General features: G+C 43.5%; 4 protein-coding genes across 6 annotated transcripts in view; 2 read left to right on the top strand and 2 right to left on the bottom strand.

The window, feature by feature from the left end:
* Positions 1 to 4821: 4821 nt before the first annotated feature.
* On the bottom strand, positions 4822 to 9994 carry LOC128747363 (kelch domain-containing protein 1-like). 2 transcript variants are annotated; one of them, XM_053845213.1, is made up of 14 exons: positions 9873 to 9994; positions 9510 to 9626; positions 8723 to 8793; positions 8256 to 8373; positions 7797 to 7909; positions 7584 to 7671; positions 7430 to 7513; positions 7275 to 7355; positions 6634 to 6692; positions 6442 to 6551; positions 5912 to 5984; positions 5770 to 5854; positions 5278 to 5330; positions 4823 to 5200 (listed from the first exon to the last, which is right to left on the bottom strand). In XM_053845213.1, exons 2-14 carry the CDS (start codon positions 9615 to 9617, stop codon positions 5059 to 5061), a joined length of 1185 nt encoding a protein of 394 aa, XP_053701188.1. In that variant the 5' UTR covers positions 9618 to 9626; positions 9873 to 9994; the 3' UTR covers positions 4823 to 5058. The 2 variants fall into 2 exon arrangements, with proteins under 2 accessions (XP_053701189.1, XP_053701188.1); XM_053845214.1 differs by lacking the exon at positions 9510 to 9626 and having other exon boundaries at positions 4822 to 5200; positions 9873 to 9971.
* Positions 9995 to 10304: 310 nt separating this feature from the next.
* LOC128747365 (kelch domain-containing protein 1-like) lies at positions 10305 to 20752 on the bottom strand. The gene is made up of 15 exons (XM_053845215.1): positions 20627 to 20752; positions 14744 to 14810; positions 13942 to 14039; positions 13784 to 13854; positions 13554 to 13671; positions 13310 to 13422; positions 12626 to 12713; positions 12483 to 12566; positions 12335 to 12415; positions 12215 to 12273; positions 11868 to 11977; positions 11738 to 11807; positions 11306 to 11390; positions 11029 to 11081; positions 10305 to 10954 (listed from the first exon to the last, which is right to left on the bottom strand). Exons 3-15 carry the CDS (start codon positions 14032 to 14034, stop codon positions 10837 to 10839), a joined length of 1143 nt encoding a protein of 380 aa, XP_053701190.1. The 5' UTR covers positions 14035 to 14039; positions 14744 to 14810; positions 20627 to 20752; the 3' UTR covers positions 10305 to 10836.
* Positions 14428 to 19141, top strand: pole2 (polymerase (DNA directed), epsilon 2). Of its 2 annotated transcripts, XM_053845209.1 has the most exons (19): positions 14428 to 14531; positions 14728 to 14828; positions 14904 to 14979; positions 15520 to 15597; positions 15662 to 15755; positions 15816 to 15890; positions 15956 to 16039; positions 17051 to 17107; positions 17306 to 17354; positions 17420 to 17492; positions 17566 to 17738; positions 17805 to 17894; positions 17954 to 18008; positions 18077 to 18136; positions 18192 to 18269; positions 18336 to 18444; positions 18609 to 18785; positions 18872 to 18939; positions 19008 to 19141. In XM_053845209.1, exons 1-19 carry the CDS (start codon positions 14464 to 14466, stop codon positions 19024 to 19026), a joined length of 1584 nt encoding a protein of 527 aa, XP_053701184.1. In that variant the 5' UTR covers positions 14428 to 14463; the 3' UTR covers positions 19027 to 19141. The 2 variants fall into 2 exon arrangements, with proteins under 2 accessions (XP_053701184.1, XP_053701183.1); XM_053845208.1 differs by lacking the exon at positions 14428 to 14531 and having other exon boundaries at positions 14555 to 14828.
* klhdc2 (kelch domain containing 2) overlaps positions 20171 to 21193 on the top strand; it is a 4451-nt gene continuing 3428 nt past the window's right edge. Inside the window, exons 1-2 of the mRNA XM_053845212.1 lie at positions 20171 to 20259; positions 20898 to 21187. Coding sequence (XP_053701187.1) covers positions 20909 to 21187 — 279 coding nt within the window. The 5' untranslated portion in view covers positions 20171 to 20259; positions 20898 to 20908. The remainder of the gene's footprint in view (positions 20260 to 20897; positions 21188 to 21193) is intronic.

Raw genomic sequence — 21193 nt, 5'->3', positions numbered from 1 at the left:
GACAGACATTTAAAAATAGTCGCGCGCCCTTGGCGAACTTGAGCAAAAAGTTTTATGGCGATGCTTAAATCTCTCGAGAGGTCGAAAGTTTATGGGTTAATTTACACTCTGCAATATAGCGGATTAAGAGAAATTGCCCAGGTGTAAATCAGGCTTCTTCTTTACAACAGCTGAACTCTTCTTGGCAGTCATGGGCGTCACCATGGCAACCTTACGTCATAACGACGGCGTTAGTATATCTCACTGTAGCAGCTTTTCTCTCCCTGATTCACGTTTTTCTCTTGGTTTTTTTGTGGTCTCATTGTGACAAAAATGTTCTGCGGGACGGAGAAAAAAAGGGATTTGAGCGTGCCGTGTTTGTGTACCTGGCTGGGCCCGGTCACTTGAACTGGAACAGCTGGCCTGTTAAACACGCTCCACTGTTGCCAGACATGTGGCAGAAATGTTTGTCTGACCGAAGACAGGAACAATGGGCTTCCTTGTCTTGGGGAGCTGAGTCATAACAATTAAAACATGTCACGCACAGTCATCATCTCTGCCGACATCTGATGAATACATCAGAGTTCCAAACGCAGCCAGTTCTGTGAGAATAGAGTCGCTGGAAGCCAGAGGAAACCACAGTTATGCGACGATCTGGGCCCTCCATCTTCCTCCGCCTGGTCTGGAAGCTGTTGAGGTTTCCTCCAGATGTGAGCCTGATCTTTCGATGATACGCTGACGTAAGCCCGGAATAACAGAGTCGAGGCTCCAAAACAGCGGAAACACAAGGACTGTGAGGAGGAGAGTTTGGTAGAGGGAGAAGTGCGTTGGAACTTTTCAACAACAGCATTAAAGATGGAAAACAAACAGCTCTTTTGTGGCCTTTAATGGTCAATATTCAAAGTCATTTTCACCAAATATCTTTTTTTGTTTAAAGCCGCTTTAGCATTTAAAATATCATTGATATACAGTGGTACCTCGGTTCTCAACCACAATCCATTCGAGAAGCGATTTGTTCGAAATCCGAATCGATTTTTCCCATTACAATGAATGGAAAAAGAAATAATGCGTTCCAAGCCTTAAACTAGTCTTTTGTAGGAGTGAATGTAGAGTGTCTGCTGCAGGTGCGCTGTTCCTCTATGTGTGTGGCCGCTGCATGTGGGAGGGGTTGCCGAGTGAGTGACGTCTCTCCAGAAGTGAAGAGGTGCCCGGTGCGTGTCCAGCTCTGAATGTGCGCTTCTGTGCAGTTTGGCTGTGACAAAGTCATAAACCAAGTCACGCTCTGTCCCAGACTCGCCTCATCCCTGTCCCAGCTCCAGGACATCAAACCCTGGAGTGAGAGCGAGCACCTCCCCTGTGACACTCTACCACGGTCCAGTGCGGAGACAGGAAAGGTTTTACACCTCAATATGAAGAGAAAACAGTCAGTAAATGTAGCTAACGGGACACATCTGCATACAGAGGCTGCATTATACACACGTTATGGTTTTTCCATTTGACTTTTTTTCATTGACTTCTGCTTCCGTATTTACTTTGGCCTCTGCCACAGGTCTTGGTCTTGACTCAGACTCAGGCCCCAAAATTTAAAAACCATGAAGTTAAAGTATAATTTAATGATAAAAATGTAAATAAAATCATCTAACTGAACAGCATAGTGTGATGTCATCACAAGGCGACACTGTAAATCCCATCAGTCATGTAAGAGAAGGAAGGCCGACTGAGAACAACCCTGGAAATGTGTTGCCCTGTTGAACTGATGGTTCTTACCGATGCTTTGTGAGTTTTCCACTTTCGCACATTCACAGTTAAGTAATTCTCTCCCTCTCACAGCAGGTGTGTTTGACACGGTCGTCCTGCAGTGAGTGGACGCTGAACAGCTGTCTGGAACACACACACACACACACACACACACACACACACCAGCAGGAATGAAAATGTAAGCAGCCCCTAATGAAAGATAGCAAACAACTTTCCTCTCTCTCTCTCTCTCACTGCTCTGTGGGATGGACTCGGGTTCTCATTGGAGATGGCCCTGCTGTGTCCGCTCTATGTGCAGAGGGACCAAACAAAAGCTTATTGAGGAATCTCTGGGAAGCCCAAGCTGTCGCGCAGGAATGCCCTTTCTCTTGTAACTTCAGTCTTAATCAGTCACTGGAGCGGCGGGAGAAGTGGACGCCTCCGGATCGGGACTGACTCTTGACCTCGGCTGGCTCGTATAAATGTGTGTCTGACTGCTTCATTCACACCCTAAAAACACACAATATTCAGAAGGCAGCGGCACAAAATGTAGCTTTAAATGAAGGCAGAGAGGAAGGCGAATACTTATGCTCATTCTGGTGCTTTCTACTAGGCACTCAGGTTTCCTCCCACAGCTCAAAGCATAATTGCCGACTACGGATAGACGTATCCAAGCGTAGCAGAAATAGTGAAACAGTTCTTGGTTTACAGACGTGTGAGGTTGTTGTTCAAAGATTATAGAATGGAGAGGGCCATCTAGTGGCCTCTGAAAATGAGGACACGGTTTCATGAAACCTCATGAAACCCAACATTTGATTCGAGTGAGAAACAGAGCAAATAGTGTGTGGCCATCAATATGTACTGAGGCTCTGATGAGGTTTCATGAAACAGTGTCTGCATTTTCAGAAGGTGGCGCAACTACTGGCTCAATGAAGCCTGTGTTTTTGTTTGCGCACAGCGTTTTTTTTTCAAGCGCATTACGACCTGCGTCCTGCTGGCGTGGCGTCTGTACTACATCACTTGTGTGGATGCAGATTTTAGCTACAGCACTTCTTTTAAAGGCAGTCGAAAAACTCGACCTCATTTTTGAGTCATGTACAATAATAATAATAATAAGATTCCTTATGAAATGAGTCACATCTGAGAATGCACGCAGTTAAGTTTTAGTTTTGTCCCATGTGGGAAAAATATTTAAAAAAGACTCCTCGTAGTTTGAAAAGCGTACATTTAAAAACTGGAACCATATTTCTCAAACGATAATGTAGCAAAGTCAAAACTGGATAGTCATTTTTCAAATGTTCCGTCAGCTAAATGAGAATATAAAAGTCGTTCCCAGATGATCCGAAGGCGGAGTTTTGCGTCGTTATGTAACTCAGCCCTGATGTGAAGTCTCCAAACTTGGAGCCAGCGTTCGCTCCTGCGCTCAGCTAAACATGGACGGTGCGTAAAGGAGGGATCCGGAGATTTGGGGTCCAGTCTGGTGCTGGTCGGTGGAGATGGGCAGTGGATCCAGCCGCGGCAAGAGAGTGGCACCTGCGTGCGCCAGCGAGGTGTCCAAAACCCGGGCGTTCAAACGGGACACTCGCATTTTCAAACCGCTCAATATTCACGGGATTCTGCGGAGCAGCCGCGCGCCCGCGGAGGATGGAGGGCCGGACGCGGCGGCGGCCGGATGCGACAGTGAAACCAAGAAGTCCGCTTTTGTGAAAGTCAGAACGTACGGACTGTGCAGCTTCGGCGGTGGGGACTCGGAGGAAGACCCCAACTGCACTGTCCACGCCACGATTGAAACTGAAAAGTCACGTGGTTCGGGAGACTTAAACAAGATCAGCCATGATGCGTTCACGAACTTCAAACGACGCGCTCATCCCAACTCAACTCACCTAAGAGTAAGATGACAGTCTAAAATACTTCTTGTGTTTTGTTAGTTCTCACTTAAACACACTTATAGTTCCACTCAGTTTTTCACTTAATCCCATGTCAAACTATATAGTAAATTCAGAAAGACGTAGCTTCACTTCCCCTTCTTTGTAAAGATTGCTGCGGGACTTATTAATTTTATTTTATTTTCACTTTCCGAGTGATCGAGATTTGTCCCAGATATCCATAAATAATAACCAATGACTAATAACTTGTCAGATCAAATGCATGTATTATTTTCATCCACTTATTCACACACCTCAGAGTTATAATAGCAACACAATATTTAATAACTTATTATTATTATTATTAATAACTGTCTGCTCAGCCTGCGTCACAGAACAGAGGATCCTCTCTGGGAGCAGTTTCCACATCAGAAAACCATTGGTGAGTGTTATTTTAATGTAGCATCAATATTATTTCCCTGTGTAGAACTATGCACAACAATGAACATTTTGTCACGTCACTATTTATTGAGAAATGTTATATCACAATTTTATATTAATATGAAAACAACTGTTAAGGAAGGTGTCTTTGAGTTGTGGATTAAAAGTACTAAGTTCTTCTTGTTGCAGCTCGTCCCTCACAGCTGCAGAGGCCTTGTACGACCGTTCCGACGTGGAGCTGATGGACACTATCGAGCGAGACTTTAGCTGAGGATGAAGCCTCAGACTCTGGCTGGAAGCTGAGTTGTTGTGACGGCGATGAAGACGTCCAGATGAAGAGCCACAGTTTGGTGAACCTCCTCACCCAGCACGACTCCCGCAGAGCACTTGTAACCTATTACTTGTTTGGATGTGCTGGTTAATGAGTAACAGTTCAGCCTCTCAGAAGCAGAGCTTCCAGGACTTGAAGGTTTTCGAGTGTGTGAGCTGGAGTTGTTTGTTTAACGTTCCCTTCCTGACCACAGTTCCTGCACTTCTCCACCCTTAAAAAGGCAGGAATGTATGGAGACGTTTCAAAATTCAAGAGTATCGACTGCCCCCCTGAGGCGAGAGACTGGAACTACACGTTGGTTGATGTACACGAAGCTGAAAAATCATTTTAAGGACGCAATATTTAAGACTTAAAATTGTTATCAGATTCAGCCAACAGGTGACTGCAAGTTTAAAGTTAAAGAGGCGGTCATAATGTTAAGGCTTACATGCTTTTGGTAGATTTGTATGAGAGGAAGAAGACAGCCAGTTTTTAAAACGTTTTATGACACAGTCACAAAAACACAGGAGGCACTGTTGAGTCAATGAAATACAGCATAGACTGGGGATAAAAAGTAGGTGCACACAGAGGGTTACGCTTGTCTCAGCTGACATTCTAAAATAAACATTTCCTCTTTAAGACAATAAAATAAATGGCTCATCTTCGCGCAGCACCTTTGGACACATAAGTGAGAGGTTAACAGGAGAGGTGGCATCCGAGTGCCAGCTACACGCCCTGCTTCTTAAAGGGCCGGTAGAAAGACACTCGCTTGAGCAGCGACTTCAGCAGTTTGGACGGGAGATGAGGAAGCTGAGTCCGGAGCAGCTCACAGGTCTCCACATTCTTTGCGATAAAATCCTCACAAATTCTGCCAAAAAAAATTTAAATAGTTTCACTGAAGGTCTGCACAAGCAGATGCTGATCCAAACATGGATGTAGCTTTACCTGAAAAGTGGGTACGGCTGCATCTGGAAAACCAGTGCGTCGTTGCAGTGACCCTGAGGAGGAAGCAAACAGCGTTAATGGCTTTCTCAAAGTGCATTAGAGCATGACAGCTCCACCTACAGGCCTCATAAGTGTACTTCACCCTTTTCAGTGGCAAAATGTGATTAATTTTTACAGTTTAAAAAAGGTTTTTGAGTGGACAAGATCTGAAACTGCAATTGTTTTTTTTTAATATTTCTTCCTGCATCACATGTTTTCTGTATGTTTTCTCCTTAAGTTTGGCCAATATTTTTGCCTCACTATTTCTAATAAACCTTTTTATATTTATTTACTCTACTCCTGCTTTTGGGTCTGAGTATTCCTTCTCTTTCCAAGTATTTGATTTTTAGAGGTGGGATACAAAACTAAAATGTCAAAAATGGGTTAATAACCAAGAGGGAAACAACACACTGACCACATCAGGGGAGGATGTTCCGTCTGTTCATTACCCACCTTGTCTGTCAGGAGGATGTAATCGCAGCTTCCTCCAAAAACAATGACATCAGAGTCTTTGCCAGGACACGCCGTGTGCCACAACCTGCAGCAGGAGGAGTGTAAGGAAAAACACACTCAAATTTTTCAGTGAGATTCTTACCGTGGCTTGTTGCCATAGGGATGCTTCACTTCTCTCCACGTCTTTGTCTCAACGTTGAATAACCAACCATCACCTGAGGACGAAGGGAAATGTACACAACATGTCTGAAAATATCACCATGTGAAAGCAGAGGACCAGGGCTTTGTGCCTTTAGAACGTCTGGCTGAAAATATCCTAGCCCCACCTCATGGGTCAAGAGCTGCGTGAGACCAAGGTGTCAAGACTTTTCGAATGTTTGCAACAGTAGACAATGAGTTGGAAAACTATTTTACTTCAGTCTGAAGGCCTGTTTGCCAGTGCTGTTTCATATTTTTAATGAGCGTCTCACTCAGAGCCAAGCTGAGAGTGAGACCACCAGGCTGCTCACTGCTACACACCAGCTATAAAGGCCTGGGCTGTGCACTAAAAAAGTGGCATAAACATGAATAATAAAGGTCCTGGAGTGAGATTTATTCAATAAAATAAATCCATAAATAAAACCCTGAATTCTTAATTAAAAAAAAAAGAGATATCTAAGTAAAGTGAATTACTCATAGGTTTGCAGTCCATGCTGAGTCCTCCGAACAGGAACAAGCTGTCGTCCAGAACTGCAGTCAGTGAATGCCACGACCTGCCAACAGGTGATGTCGTCACTGGAGTTCTGCAGGATCAATAAAAACATGGAGGATGATGGCTACTTTCATACATGAATAAGAACATGAAATTGAAAAACAAACTCCTACATTTCTGACCAGGTCCATGTTTCCAAGTCAAGGCAGTGAATATCGTTGGTCCTGGTCTCCTGAGAGAGAGAGAGAGAGACGGCAGGTTTAAAACGGCACTTCAGCTCATCACTTGAACCACTAACAGTCTTTTGCACTTGCTGCCTGCGCTTCAGACACCTCAGGTCACTGTGACCGGCCACCATGTTGGTTTAACAGACCGCCACAAATCTAGTTTAATGGTGGAAACACGGTCCAAACTAATGGAATGACGTGTGTGAACACTTCCTGCTTGTTTTTTCAGGATGTTTTCATTCTATTTAACATATAATAAGTCGCTGGAATGTAATGGTACTACATAGATTTGGGGGTACTGATGAAGAGGAGAAGGTAAATGTAGTAAAAGCCTCATAATATTGTATATGTCAGCATACTGAACAGAGGGCGCCATCTACTGGGGCTAAAAGACAGAGCTTCATGAAGCTTCAGTAACTGTGTCTCAATTATAGTTTTTGGTCAAAAAAGTGGATCAATAAGTTGAGTGTATTACAGAAAGATCGTCAGATTTGAGTCATGAAAAATATTTGTTTCATATATTTGACTGCTCTTCAGGGATGATATTTATTTCCAAAGAGTCTCTACATGCTGTGATTCATTCTCACCATGACCCTGCCGCCGAAGACGTAGCCTCGACAGCCCAGAGTGGCGCTGGAGTGGGCGGCCCTGGGGGCTGGAGCTCTGCCCTGGGGGGGAAAACGTCAGATCCTGAGAGGATAGCTCATGAAAACCACCTCAGCTCAAATACCTACTTACTTACGCGGGTTTGTGCTTCGCTCCAGCTGCCTTGTTGGGGGTCGAAAATATGAACCTCATTGTTCCAACCCCAAAACACATCTGTCACCTTGGATGAGGAGAAGAGTTTTGTATTTATATCTAAAAAAGACTCGCACAATTTCCCTTGAATAAATTACCCACGAAGCCTCGTCCACGATGAAGCTTCGGTTTCTACTGTCAATGTCCGTCAGCTCTTTGTAGCCGTATCCTCCAAAGTAGATGATCCTTTGAAAAAGAAAGTTTCATCATCTCTTCTTTTCCCTATGGTTAGCAACTTATTTTGACATGCAAGATGGAGGCAGGGTGGAAAGATGACAGTCTTGGGGTCACGACACCATGACAACATTTACCTTCCGTTATAGACCCAGCAGGACAGTTTGTCTCGGGGCGAGGGGGCGGAGCCCGAGCCAGGCACGATCCTTCTCCAGAGGTAAGTACCGTCTGTCAGGTTGGCACAGTAGATCTGTTTGGAGTCAGAAACTGATCACCGCTTCATATCCACTGTCATCACCGACTTGCTTTATTACAATGTCTAGATTTTTGCAAAGACTGTATCATAAAATTCTGTGTATGAAAATAAAAAATAATAGATATTGAAAATAATAAATGATACGATTATAAAAAATACATTCAGTTAATTAAAGGCAATTTATTTAACTGTTTTAATGATCGAACTTCAAAGGGAAACAAGCAATATGAATTAATTCCGTGCTTCCTTAAGCGTTTCTATACAACAAATATGCCACTCAATACCAACATCTGAGGGCAAAATGCACCGGAGTCAGAGCTCAATGTTTGTTCAGGCTCACCTGATTGGACTGACTCCGGTCATCACACCCTCCGAATATGTAGATGTGACCATCCAAGGAGCAGCAGCAGGTCCCAGACATGGACGGCGGGACCTCCCCTTTCATCTGGAACATTTCCCTGCAATGAAAGAGGAGAGTTCCCACTTTGATTTTCACATTCGGATGGTGAAATCATGAGCTATTATTTAAACCCAGCACATATCAGAGGGACGGCACATGTGCTCAGGTGTTTAGGAGACCAAGTCAGAGAGGCTAGATGGAGATGGTTTGGACATGTACAGAGGAGAGAGAGAGCCAGTACATTGGTAGGAAGATGTTGAGGTTGAAAGGTGGAGAGGTAGGCAAAAGAGGACATTTATGGAGGTGGTGAAGGAGGACATGAGGTTTGTAGGAAGAGGAAGCAGAGGACAGGGGGAGATCCTGAAGGGAGAAGCCAAAAGAAAAAGAAGAAGAGTCGCAGCTCTTACCAAGAACCTTGTTCTAAGTCATACACCCAGATTTCGTCATTAGGAAGGAAAACTTCTTCACCGGCAACAGACTGTGGAAAACAAAACAAGTGTGTCACAGGAGACAATGCTAATATTTGGCCTTAAATTTAGATATATAAAAAAATGAAATTCAATAGACCGAAAAAACCTTCAGTTTAAGTTCAAGTTCCTGAACCTACCTCACTGTTGTTACAGTGTAGTAACCATGTGATGTTTTTCAAGAAATGACAAAAAGAATATATTTTTCCTGATTTCTGTGAGGAGTGTATTATTAGGCACAGTCCAATATTGATCGCATTGATCGAAAACATCACACCTTGTGATCGCTGAAGATTAACCCATGGAGACCCGTTTTAAGTGGGAATACAACCAACAACTGTGGGAATTGTGGCGCTGAATTTAACTTAACAGGACGTGCTCAAAACTGGTTTCATGTGAAGAAACGCTGGGTGTTTTTGCTTCATAAAGGAAATAAATTCGAAGTAACGTTTGTTTTTACGATGTAAAAGGAAAATCTAAAACCATATGCTTGAGCAAAGAAGGTGATGAATTTAGTGGTTACGTTCCACATAAATGTTGAGTGTGGAGTTATTTCAGGGAAGTAGAGTAGAATAAATGTCAACACTACAAACTATTGTGGTGTCTATACCGTGACATTGCCCCCAGCTATTTACAGTATTCTGGCTCATTTTGGCAGCTCCTCGAGCGAGTCGTCTGCCATGGCAGGTGAGTGCGGCGCTACTTCATGAACCTCATGTTCCACTACCATGTATCCTCCCCACACATAGAGCAGGTGGTCCTCCACCACGGCCGAGTGGCCGCTCCTCTCTCTGGCCACCAGCTCCGAGCGGTTCCTCTCGAACTCCACCTCCATGACAGCTGTCTAAAAATACCAAATGCAGACAGTGAACATAATTGAAATACCATCAATGGAGATCAGCTTTTCCTTCGGAATGTTTCAAACACCAACACACGCCTTGAGTGTTTCCGTGGATGTGTGTAAATACTGCGTAATACGCTTGACAGAAAGGTGACGTAACGTCGTCGTTTTACGCCTAAATTACTAATAAAATAGACCAAAACAATGTTAAAAGTCATTCCTGACTAAACAAAACCTTAATATACTCACGTTCAGATGGGAAATATCAGCGAAGCGTCTGTTTGAGTCTCATAATTGTAGCAGTCACATTTGTGTTTGTCTACTCGTTCCTTATGTCACATCCGGTGCTCTCACCTTTCAAAATAAAGTCGCATCCACTTAATAAAATTCAGTTACGGTAAAGTCGTGTCGAGAATAAGTAACACGTTCATAAAACAAACTTGTTAATAATAATATTAATAATGAAATAATCATGTTGAACACCTTTTTCTCTATGTTACTGATAATAAATAAGAATCTACGGAAATTATTTACTTAAAATTAGTTTTACAATTTTCAGGTGGTCATTTATTTCCATAATATCATATACATAACATCTAACATATATATAACATAATATCATATATATAACATCTTATTGACAGTTATTCACAGGAGAAATGCAACGTCATGGTTGAACATAACCTGTTTTTATTAAAGGATTCTTCAACATAGCATTTTTCATCCACAGAAACAGTGAGGAGGCCCTTGACACGTGCATATGTTTTGTTACGCAACTCTCTTGTATTCTCACGTAGCATTAAAAAGAACAGCATCTGATCTTTGTATATAAATTTACTGCAGCGTGACAGTTCGATTACCTGTAATAAATACACAGTGACCTGAAAGTTAAACATTTCACATTCCTTTTTTCCCCCCTGTGTTCATGAAAGAAACGTTCTGAACACTTGGAACCATCTCAGCTGCTTCCTGGGCCCCTTTACAGGGCAGTGCATGCTAATGCGCAATTACAGAAGCAGCACAAGAATGTGGTCGGCGGCAAAAACAGAACGTCTTGAGACGATGTCAACACCAACTGTAACAGTGGACTGGAACTGAGGATGCTTTCACCTGAGACATTAAACACTGAACCATGCTCATAAACATCACCTTGAAAGTGCATTGCAGTGGACAGTACTGAGCAACATGTGCACACTGACATGTAAATATACATTCATTCGGGGAGAGTTCTTGGTTGTAAAGCCGACAACAACCTCGGGGGAAGATGGCTGAGCTGGCTCCGGAGGAAATGGCTGCTTGTCGCATTGCTGGACATGTAATTCAGACAAATCCTGTCAGAGGGAAAAACGTCTTTAGTCTCTTTAGATAGATCTATACTCCGGTCTATAAACTATAAACCTTCTACCTGAATAAAGATTGAGGTTGCAACTGGAAAATAAGGACGTCATTGCAGTGATCCTGTAGTGGAAGACGGAAAAAATAAATGTGCAATACATTAAGACACACTCACTGACCAAAACATGAAGCTATTGACATGTTTTATTTTACACTGTACACACAGTATATCAGGGATGGGCTGATAAGGTTTCGTGAAACAGTGTCAGTATTTTCAGGCGACCACTTCAGTGAGAGTGCCACCTAGTGAGTTGAAAATGAAGACACAGTTTCATGACGCCACCTACTGTGAAAACACTGTTGATGAAGTCGCGGCTTCCTCCAAACACGACCACACTGGAGTCGCCGGGTGAACATGCAGAGTGCCACAGCCTTGAGGAGGAGAGGTTTGGAACAAGATGGGTATTTAAGCATCTCAAATGCAGCTTATTTTGTCCCTGCAGACGATGTGGAGACGTGAATGAAGACGTTGAGACACATTTTTGGGACTCACTTGTGTTGAAAATGAAGCTGAATGTGTCAGAAAACTTCAAGTATTTTAGGGTCCTATTTACGAGTGAGGGGAAGCTGGGTCTCAACGGACAGGTCAGTGCAACGCCTGGAGTCATGAAGAAAGAGCTGAGCCAAAAGGCTACTCTTGACTTGGGATAGAAGTGGCTAAAATGAGCTTGGCCACCCTGTAAAGCCAGTCAACGTGAGGAAGATTGGAAGCGTATTACCTTGTGTTTTTCTTCAGGTGGTCAGTCTCCCTCCAGGTGTGTGTTTCAACATCCAAGAGCCAGCTGTCACCTGCACAAGACCTTCAATGAGATCCAACTCTTTGCACCAGAGAAGCTGCCTCCTCCTCACTCATGGCCTTGTTGCCAGCCCCGAGGCCTCCGAGCAGGAACACGGTGCTCTCGCTGACGGCGGTGAGCGTGTGCCACGATCTGCCCGCTGGAGCGCTGGACTGTGGAGTTCTGAAGGGAAGATCCAGCCAAATATTTAAGCAGCGATGCACTTCATGGTTCATATTGACACACGTCTAGCATCTGACTGCGAGCTGCCACTTTCTATGCTGGTCTAACTTAGAATCTGCGCTGCCTTGGCTTGTTTTCCTTCCCTTTCCTCGCTGTGTCTACCCTTAAAGAAACAAGAAATAAAGCGCATAAACAGAATCGACGTGACAAACGGTCTGCAGGTGAACCACCACTTACATCTGAGTCCATGTCCAGGATTCAAGATCCAGACAATGGATGTCGCTCATCTGTGTTTCCTGTGGAAGATACGACAGATCTGGTGCTCCACCGCTGCAGATGACTGGATGAAGATCTTACCAGCTGATTCCCTCCATAAATGTATCCTTTAGAGCCAAGAACTGCACTGGCATGGCTTGCTCTGGCAGGCGGAACCTGACCCTGAAGCACGGTGAGACATTTTTAGCTTCCAGAAAAATGATCTTTTTTAAAACTATATTTTACTCACAAACATGCGAGGCTCCTGCCAAGTGGACTTTACAGGGTCGTACACGTGGACTTCATTGTTCCATCCCCATATGACATCCTCCAGCTGCAATCCATAGATGAGGCAGAACCAAGACAAACTACGTTCATCGTATAAAAACTGACCCATGATGCTTGGTCCACTATGAAACTGGTGTTACAGCCGTCGTAATCATCCAGGAGTTTTTCACCGTAGCCACCAAAGTAGATGATTCTGCAGGGAAGAATACAGAAGACTGGATACGAAAATCATCAAGTATGTTCCACTAAAAATATGAATTTCATCAGATTAAGCTGAGTCCACTTTATAAAAAAGTGGCTCACAATTGAATAAAGGAAGAGTTGAAACATAATATGCAAGATATACATGTATATACACTGCCTGGCCAAAAAAAAGGTCGCCGCCTGGATCCTGGATCTGGGGTTGCTGCAGTTGGTCAGGTCTAGGTTCAGCAACATTATGTGCTCAAAGACTACCTAATATACTGAATGACCAGGTTATTCCATCAATGGATTTTTGGCACGGGCATATTCCAACAATGAGAGGATTCATCGGGCTCAAATTGTGAAAGACTGGTTCAGGGAGCATGAGGCATCATTTTCACACATGGATTGGCCACCACAGAGTCCAGACCTTAACCCCATTGAGAATCTTTGGGATGTGCTGGAGAAGGTCTTGGTGAGAAATTAATGCACACATATCGAAACAATGCCACAGCGAATGCGTGCTGTAAGCGAAGCGAAAACTTCACCAGTCAGAACATGAGGCATCATAAACGTTTCCAGGGAATATATAACTGGATCACTCACCTTCCTTTATAAACCCAGCAGGATGCTTGGTCCCGAGGTGACGGAGCCGAGTCAGAATTGTACCACAGATATTTCCAGGTGTAGGTTCGGTCCTTTAGATTCACACAATACATCTGTTTGGAGTCAAACATACAAACACACGAGGCAGCAGTGAGGTTCAGATGAATAGGTATTTTTCCTCTGAAGAGATACGTGTATGTTGCGGGGAAAATGTTTTTAATAAGTAGTACTTCACTTCACTTGCCTCGTTCGTATGCCAGTTGTACTCACACCCTCCAAATATGTACATGTGTCCGTCTAAGCAACAGCCACAGCTCCCTGATGCCAGAAGAGGAATGTCTCCGTTCATGTCGAATATTTCCCTGCAAGAAAGGTGGTGGAGCCACATGCTCATGAGAGAAACACCAACAAAACCTAGTGATGCCAAACAGTGTGAGACTGAATTATTATTTTTGGAAAAGACAATTTCCTCACCATGTGTCTTGCTCTGCGTTGAACACACAAAGTTCATCAGGAGGTAAAGACAGTGTCTCACTGGCAGATAACTGAAATAAAAAATCAGGTCTGTTTCATGTTTTTTTAATGGAATTAACGTCTCTTATGATGTTATATTCATATGGGATAGTTCCTACCGTGAATCCTCCCCAAATATAAAGTAGGTTTTCCTGCAGCACCGCGACGTGTCCACTCCTTTCTCGGACACTTTTCTTGCGTGAAGAATCCATTGTTTCTGATGGAGACAGGAACATAGCACAGCGTCGATACAGGTTAAAGCTCACCAGCCTTTTCTGGTGACGGTTCAAAGACTCCTACTATAAACAGGTTTGCTCCTCCCTCAGGGTGTCGGATGCTTGTGACAGGTTGACAACAAAGAATGAACTGTTTTTTATGACATCACGACTGACGAACAAAGAATCTTTAAAAGAAAATCTATAACCAAATTTTAATTAGCAAAATTCACAAAAAACGGTTCAAACTGAATGAAAACAAGTTAAATTTTGCGCAAAAATATTACAAATAAATCGAATGTATGTAGTTGTCGCAAGCTCAGGTTTGTTTACGTCCTGTGATCACGTGGCACAAACGGATGTGACGCGTCAACACAAACGGAAGTTGCCTTTTACCGCCAAAGCTTGAGCAGGAAAGAGATAGACATGGATGTCCGTAAAATAAAGACAAAAGTCACCGCTGGTTTCAAGATGAGAGGATTGATTCTACGACCGTATGTTTTCTTTTCAAAACGTAACCGCTACTCGTGGTTTGAAGGGTTGATGGAACATCGTGCTAGCGGTTACAACGCTGCGTCTGTTTATGTAGGAAATGAAAGTGTCATGTTTCAGATTATACGATGTTACATTCGTGGATGTAGCGTGTGTGTTTCTTGTGTCACAATGTTGTTTTATGTGTCTCTGTTGCAGTGAAGCCAGTCGGTACCTTGTAGAAGTCCTCGAGTCTGTCAATCCCTCTGAGTTAGAAGATGTTATCGAGAAGGTCCTGGACGCTGTGGAAAAGCAGCCCCGTATGTTTACATGTGCCTCACAAACTGACCTGTATTATATGGAGCTAAATGGTTTTGTGTGACCAATCTTTCCAGTGTCCTCCAGCATGGTTGACCTGTCTGTAGTGGAGGTCGCAGTTCAGGATTGTACTCAGTCCTGCGATGAAACTATGTGAGTCATTGTAAAATAATGATCTATAACACTGACTATTTGAAGATTAAAATATTCCACAGTTTAACCATTCTGTTCTTACGGGGCCCTGGAAGTGACATGCATGTGTGTGTGTTTTTTTTGGATGTGGCATGCATGACTTTTATTTTTTTTTCCCGAGATAATTTTTATCTCGTGGTAATGCGTATACAATGATCATTTTTTTCTCAACATACAATCGTAAATGTCAGCGCATACGTAGCTGCCTCTCTGGCAAAGCATTTTGTATACGTCCTCCTGGAAACACTATGTCTCCCATGGTTTCGTAACTGTTTGACAGCGTTGTCATTCACTGTCTGCAAGTCTGTGCGCTTTTAACACTCTGATCCCGAGATAAAAATTATATCGATATACAACTTATCTCGAGATAACTGTTGTCTCGGGAGAAAAAAAATAAAGTCATGCATGTCACATCCAAAAAAAGAAACAGATGCTTTTCACTTCCAGGGCTCTGTATGTTTTAGTGTTATTGAAGTTGAAATGTATGTCAATGTTTTCCAGAGATAATGTTTTCAACATCATCGGCGCATTCGACGTTCCAAGATACATTTACAGCGTGGAGCGGAAGAAATTTGTCCCGTGAGTGAAAGCGGACTCCTGAATCTGAGTGGGTTTGTTCTCTGAACGTAATTGAATTCTACAGACTAAGCATGACGAACAACCCTGCGCCGAGTCTGTGCGGAAGGTCCAGGGATAAGGCGGAACTGTTCCGGGAGCGCTACACAATCCTGCAGCAGGTGAGATGGGACAGGACCTTTTGAGCTCTCTGAAGTCTGAGTGAGTTGTGTCTTGTGTAGCGTACACATCGCCATGAGCTCTTCACTCCGCCTGCCATTGGAACCGTTGTGGAAGAGGGTCAGAACAAATTCCAGGTACTTTTCTTGTCATCCAGGGCCAAATTCAGCTCCTTTAACACTCACGTTTTTTACTTCACCAGCTCAAGACAATTGAAGCACTGCTTGGCAGCACCGCTAAACTGGGCGAGGTCATCGTGCTGGGCATGATCACACAACTGAAAGAGGTGAGATTCATCTTGGGCTGCAACTAACCATCGTTTTTGTTGTCGACTAATCCATTCTCGCGATTGCCTTTGTTTGGACGTATTTTGAATTTCTGTTTACATTATCGCCATACATTATCAAACAAGTATGTTAAAATAATGACCCATCATCCAGGAGCATGTATTAACCCTGTGAAGCATGAAGCATAAAACAGTTGCCTGAGAGCTGCAGTTCTTTAGAACTGAGGGTTTCATTGGTCCTTGAGAAGAATTTAAAATCATCAATATACACATGTATCTCATATAAAATATCTGATCAACATCCACATCCAAAGGCCTTGCAGTATTTGAATGATAATCTAAAACAATGGCTTCAGTGTGGCTCCCTAGTTCAGTTCTGGTTATTGTTAGGAGAGAGACACTGAGGACACTTCACTGCATCACTGTAAAAACAGCAAAAAACACTCTCGTAGCGCAGATGTGACGTGTGTGACATCATTAAAAACAAATCTCCTCTTACAAGTTAGCTACATGCTAACCGACATGCTAGCTGTTAGCTGGAGGGTGTGTGGTGTCACAGACCAAACACTCTTTCATCATTCTACCATGGTGTCGAAGGGGTTTGCTCATCCTTGAGACGCGTTATCTTTGCAAACAAACCGACTTTTGAACACTACGACCTGTCATTGCTCGAACTCCTCCGTGACTGTGACTGAGGTGCTCAGTCGGAGGTGGTGACGCAGAGCCTGGGGCGCACAGCGACGGTGGCCAGTTGGAGTTGGACCTCAGTCAGGAACCAGTTAAAGGAACAGAAATGAACATACCTGAATGATTGCAGGGAATGTGATATTTTCACTGCTTCTGAATAACAACCAGTTTTTGACGCCCATCCTGCAGCCCAGGTGTGTTTACACCAACAGCAACACGACGAATTTTTGTTGTCAACGTTATCGATGACGTCAACTAACACTCGATTCACCCCTTCATTCTGCTTTTGAATCTCCTTTTTTGACTTTTTTTTTTTTTTTAAAGGGCAAATTCTACCTGGAGGACCTGAGTGGCACCGTGCAGTTGGACATGTCCAAGGCAATATCCTCTGATCTGATCTAAAATACTTTTGTTTTACGAGCCTCTTGTGTTGGGTATTGACTCATGCTGTCAGCTGAAACATGAATCATTTGGTGTCAGTCATCCACTGTGCAGGAAAGGTGGAATTACAGGGCCAACAGACTGCAGTAGATTTTGTTGTATCAGCAGGTTTGTGTCCGGCCTTAACTACCGTTTCACCAGTTCCATAACGGACTGTACACGGAATCCTGCTTCGTCCTGGCAGAGGGTGAGATTTTAAACATCTCATGAGGAAGGACAGCAAAAGAGGCTAGTTTCTTTTGTGGTTCACAGGATGGTACGAGGACTCTGTCTTTCACGTCAATGGGTTTGGTTTCCCACCAACAGAGCCTTCTTCAGCCACCAGGTCAGTGGGCTCCAGACAAACTTCAGTTTCTGCTCAGAAATGTGGTGAAATGCCCCAATATTCTGCCTCCAAGAGCGTATTACGGGAACTTGAACTTCTTCGGAGGCCCGTCCACCACCTCTGTGAAGGCCTCGGCCAAGCTCCAGCAGCTGGAGGAGGAGAACGAGGACGCCATGTTCGTCTTTGTGTCGGACGTTTGGCTGGACAGCGTGGAAGTGATGGAGAAGATTAACCTCATGTTCTCAGGTTTGTTGTTTTAGAATTTAAAGCGCGGCTTTGCAAGAGATTCTACGGACGGATGCTTGTCCGCAGGCTACGCTGCCATGCCGCCCACCTGTTTTATTTTCTGTGGAAACTTCTCTTCCGTGCCGTATGGGAAGAGACAAATCAAGTCGCTGAAAGGTGAGGATTTGAACATCACCTTCTTGGACCCGTGTCTTTATTTTGTGATGTGCTTTCAGAGTCATTAAAGGCTCTTGCTGATCTCATCTGTTCCCACCCAAACATCCACAGCAGGTAAATAAGGCTTGAATTTTACACCCATTTTTCTCTGAAATGTATCTTTTTTTTCTTTTTACACGCAGTAGTCGCTTTGTCTTTGTTCCCGGCCCGGAAGATCCCGGTCCAGGCACCATTTTGCCGAGGTACGAAGGAACCATGTCATTTGGTTTTGGTCACGTTTAACACTTTTCCTGTCAGGCCTCCGCTGGCAGAACACATCACCGAGGAGTTCCGACAGAGAGTGCCCTTTTCTGTCTTCACCACCAACCCATGCCGGTAAAATAAATGGAACACACGTGCAGCAAGGCTGGGAGTCATGTGCCTTCCATGTCTCCCCCTCAGAATCCAGTACTGCAGCCAGGAAATCGTCATCATGAGAGAAGACCTGGTCAACAAGATGTGCAGGAACTGCGTCCGGTTGCCAAACAATAATCTGGACATTCCAAACCATGTGAGTTCACTTGGTCATTTCTCACAATTGAACTATCTGTGAAGAGAATCATGATATGTTCATGACACCAGGTGACACACGTGAAACCTTTTTTGGACATTCTGCTCACTAAATACCGCAGATGTTTGACTTTTTTTTTTTTCGCTTCAATCTTTTGTCTGTAGTTTGTCAAGACCATCCTATCGCAGGGTCACTTGACCCCTCTCCCCCTGTATGTGAGTCCTGTGTACTGGGCGTATGACTACTCCCTGCGCGTGTACCCCGTCCCAGATGTCATCGTCTTCGCAGACAAATACGACCCCTTCAACATCAGCGCTTCCGACTGCCTCTGCATCAACCCGGTGTGTTACCAGACCGTGTCCTTCTCCTGTATTAGTAAAAGCATTTTTCCACAAGTCAGCATTTTAAATGTCTCTCTTTTTCCTAGGGCTCATTCCCAAGAAGCGGCTTCAAATTTAAGGTGTACTACCCATCCAACAGATCGGTGGAGGACAGGTGAAACGCTGACATTTTACCTGTGTTTATTGGCTGTTTCTAATGTTGTTCCTTGTCTTCTTTTACAGCAAACTGCAAGGACTTTGAATTTAAAATGGAGTAATTATTTTTAGGCAGTTATGTGTAAATGTTTTTTTTTTTTTTAAATGTACTGTAGAACTTTGAACCAATGTCATGGCATAAATAAAGATTTTATTATTTGTGAAAAAAAAACTTTGAGAGTGATTAAAATATGGAATCAAAACACGATAGGATCAGTGCAAGAAATGAAAGATATTTATAACTTTGTGAGTCTTGAGATTAGAGGGATAACAAATACTGCGACGTGATCCACATTTTGATCTGAAAGGGTCAAAATGCAACGTAACAATAATGATAAGAAAAAACATAAATGACTAATATTATTTTTATTTCTTTTAAATAGCCTCTTTCACCGTATTGTGTGTGTATATATATATATATATACATATATACACACACCTCCGAGGCTGGAGCGCACACTCCAGGGTTTGATGTCCTGTTGTGGGCTGGAGCTGGGACAGGGATGAGGCGAGTCTGGGACAGAGCGTGACTTGGTTTATGACTTTGTCACAGCCAAACTGCACAGAAGCGCACATTCAGAGCTGGACACGCACCGGGCACCTCTTCACTTCTGGAGAGACCTCACTCACTCGGCAACCCCTCCCACATGCAGCGGCCACACACATAGAGGAACAGCCACCTGCAGCAGACACTCTACATTCACTCCTACAAAAGACTATTTTAAGACTTGGAACGCATTATTTCTTTATCCATTCATTGTAATGGGAAAAATCGATTCAGATTTCAAACAAATCGCTTCTTAAACGGCCGTCTGGAAATGTATGTATGCATATATATATATATATATATATATATATATATATATATGTATGTATGTATATATATATATGTATATATATATGTATATATATGTATATGTATGTATATATGTATATATATGTACATATATGTATATATATGTATATGTATATATGTATATATGTATATATGTATATATATGTATATATATATACATATATGTATATATATGTATATATATATATGTATATATATATATGTATATATATGTGTGTATATATGAGAAAAAATAAATTAAAAAAATGACACAAAACACGAAAAACGAATTTTGCGATCACTTCCGTATACAAAGGCTTGTTTAGATTTGAAGGTGGCGGATGTGACGTCGCGTCACTTCCGGCCGTGCCTCTGGAGGACTGGATCGTTCATATATGGCGAACACATATATTTGAAATTCAGGAAAAGCAGGCGCTTGATAAGGTAAGCGGTGTCTCGTCTAATGTAAGCTGCGTCAAAAATGTTCAGAAGCCTGAACATATGCCGTGAAAGCGCGTCCGTCGCGCTTTGCGTTTTGAATTCGTAGGTGAACAGACGTCAACAACTAACGAGCGTCAGCTGTTCGCTTGTGAATTACTATGCGCCACCTTCAGCGGTTTTGAGACGTCGTGTCGAAGAGTTTCCTTCGACAACATCAACCACTTACGAGGGCAATCTGGGTCATTGTTGCTTCTCCTGTCAGTTACTCATGACGTTGACTGTTTAATTTCGCTCATTTTACCGGACTGGATGTAGGTGTATTTTTGATGTTGTGAAAATGCTAATACTCATAGGAGCAAGCTGGTCTCACCTGTTGGGTGTCATTGCTCTCGTAGCTGGAATAAGTGGTTGATCAACTCCATATTCAGCCAGTTCCCGGTTCTGTTGGCTGCTGAAATGCATGGAATCCAAATGAAATATTCCCCCCCCAGAACATGTCATTATATAGCGCTTCTTTTTAATACGTCATAAAGGACGATCGAAACATCCAACAAAGCCGTCACCTGCTCAGTGACCTGAGCAAAAAGGAATGAAAGTGTGGAGGAAAAAATAACTCCAAACTTGCTCTATCCCCTGGTCAGGCACTCGAGACATGGCGCAGAGAGCGGCTCCAGAGGCGGACGAAGACATGGGGGATCCGCCCGCCGAGGATGAGGACGACGGCTCCGACAGAGACGAAGAGGATGGCGACATTGCTTGGATCTTAAACGACGTGATGGAGGAGGACGAGGGGGAGGCTGTGGTGGTGTTGGCGGACAACCAGCTGGTTCTGGTGCCGCCTGAGACGGTGCCAGTGGAAGCTCCAGCTGAGCGCAGCGGCCACATCGCGGTGGTCGACGGGAGCTTAATGTACGTCTGGGGAGGATACAAGGTGAGG

This window comes from Synchiropus splendidus, chromosome 16 (genome assembly GCF_027744825.2).
Source record: "Synchiropus splendidus isolate RoL2022-P1 chromosome 16, RoL_Sspl_1.0, whole genome shotgun sequence".
Taxonomy (NCBI): Eukaryota; Metazoa; Chordata; class Actinopteri; order Syngnathiformes; family Callionymidae; genus Synchiropus; species Synchiropus splendidus.
Note: the sequence above shows the minus strand (reverse complement) of the source record. Positions and strands in the feature narration are given on the sequence as shown.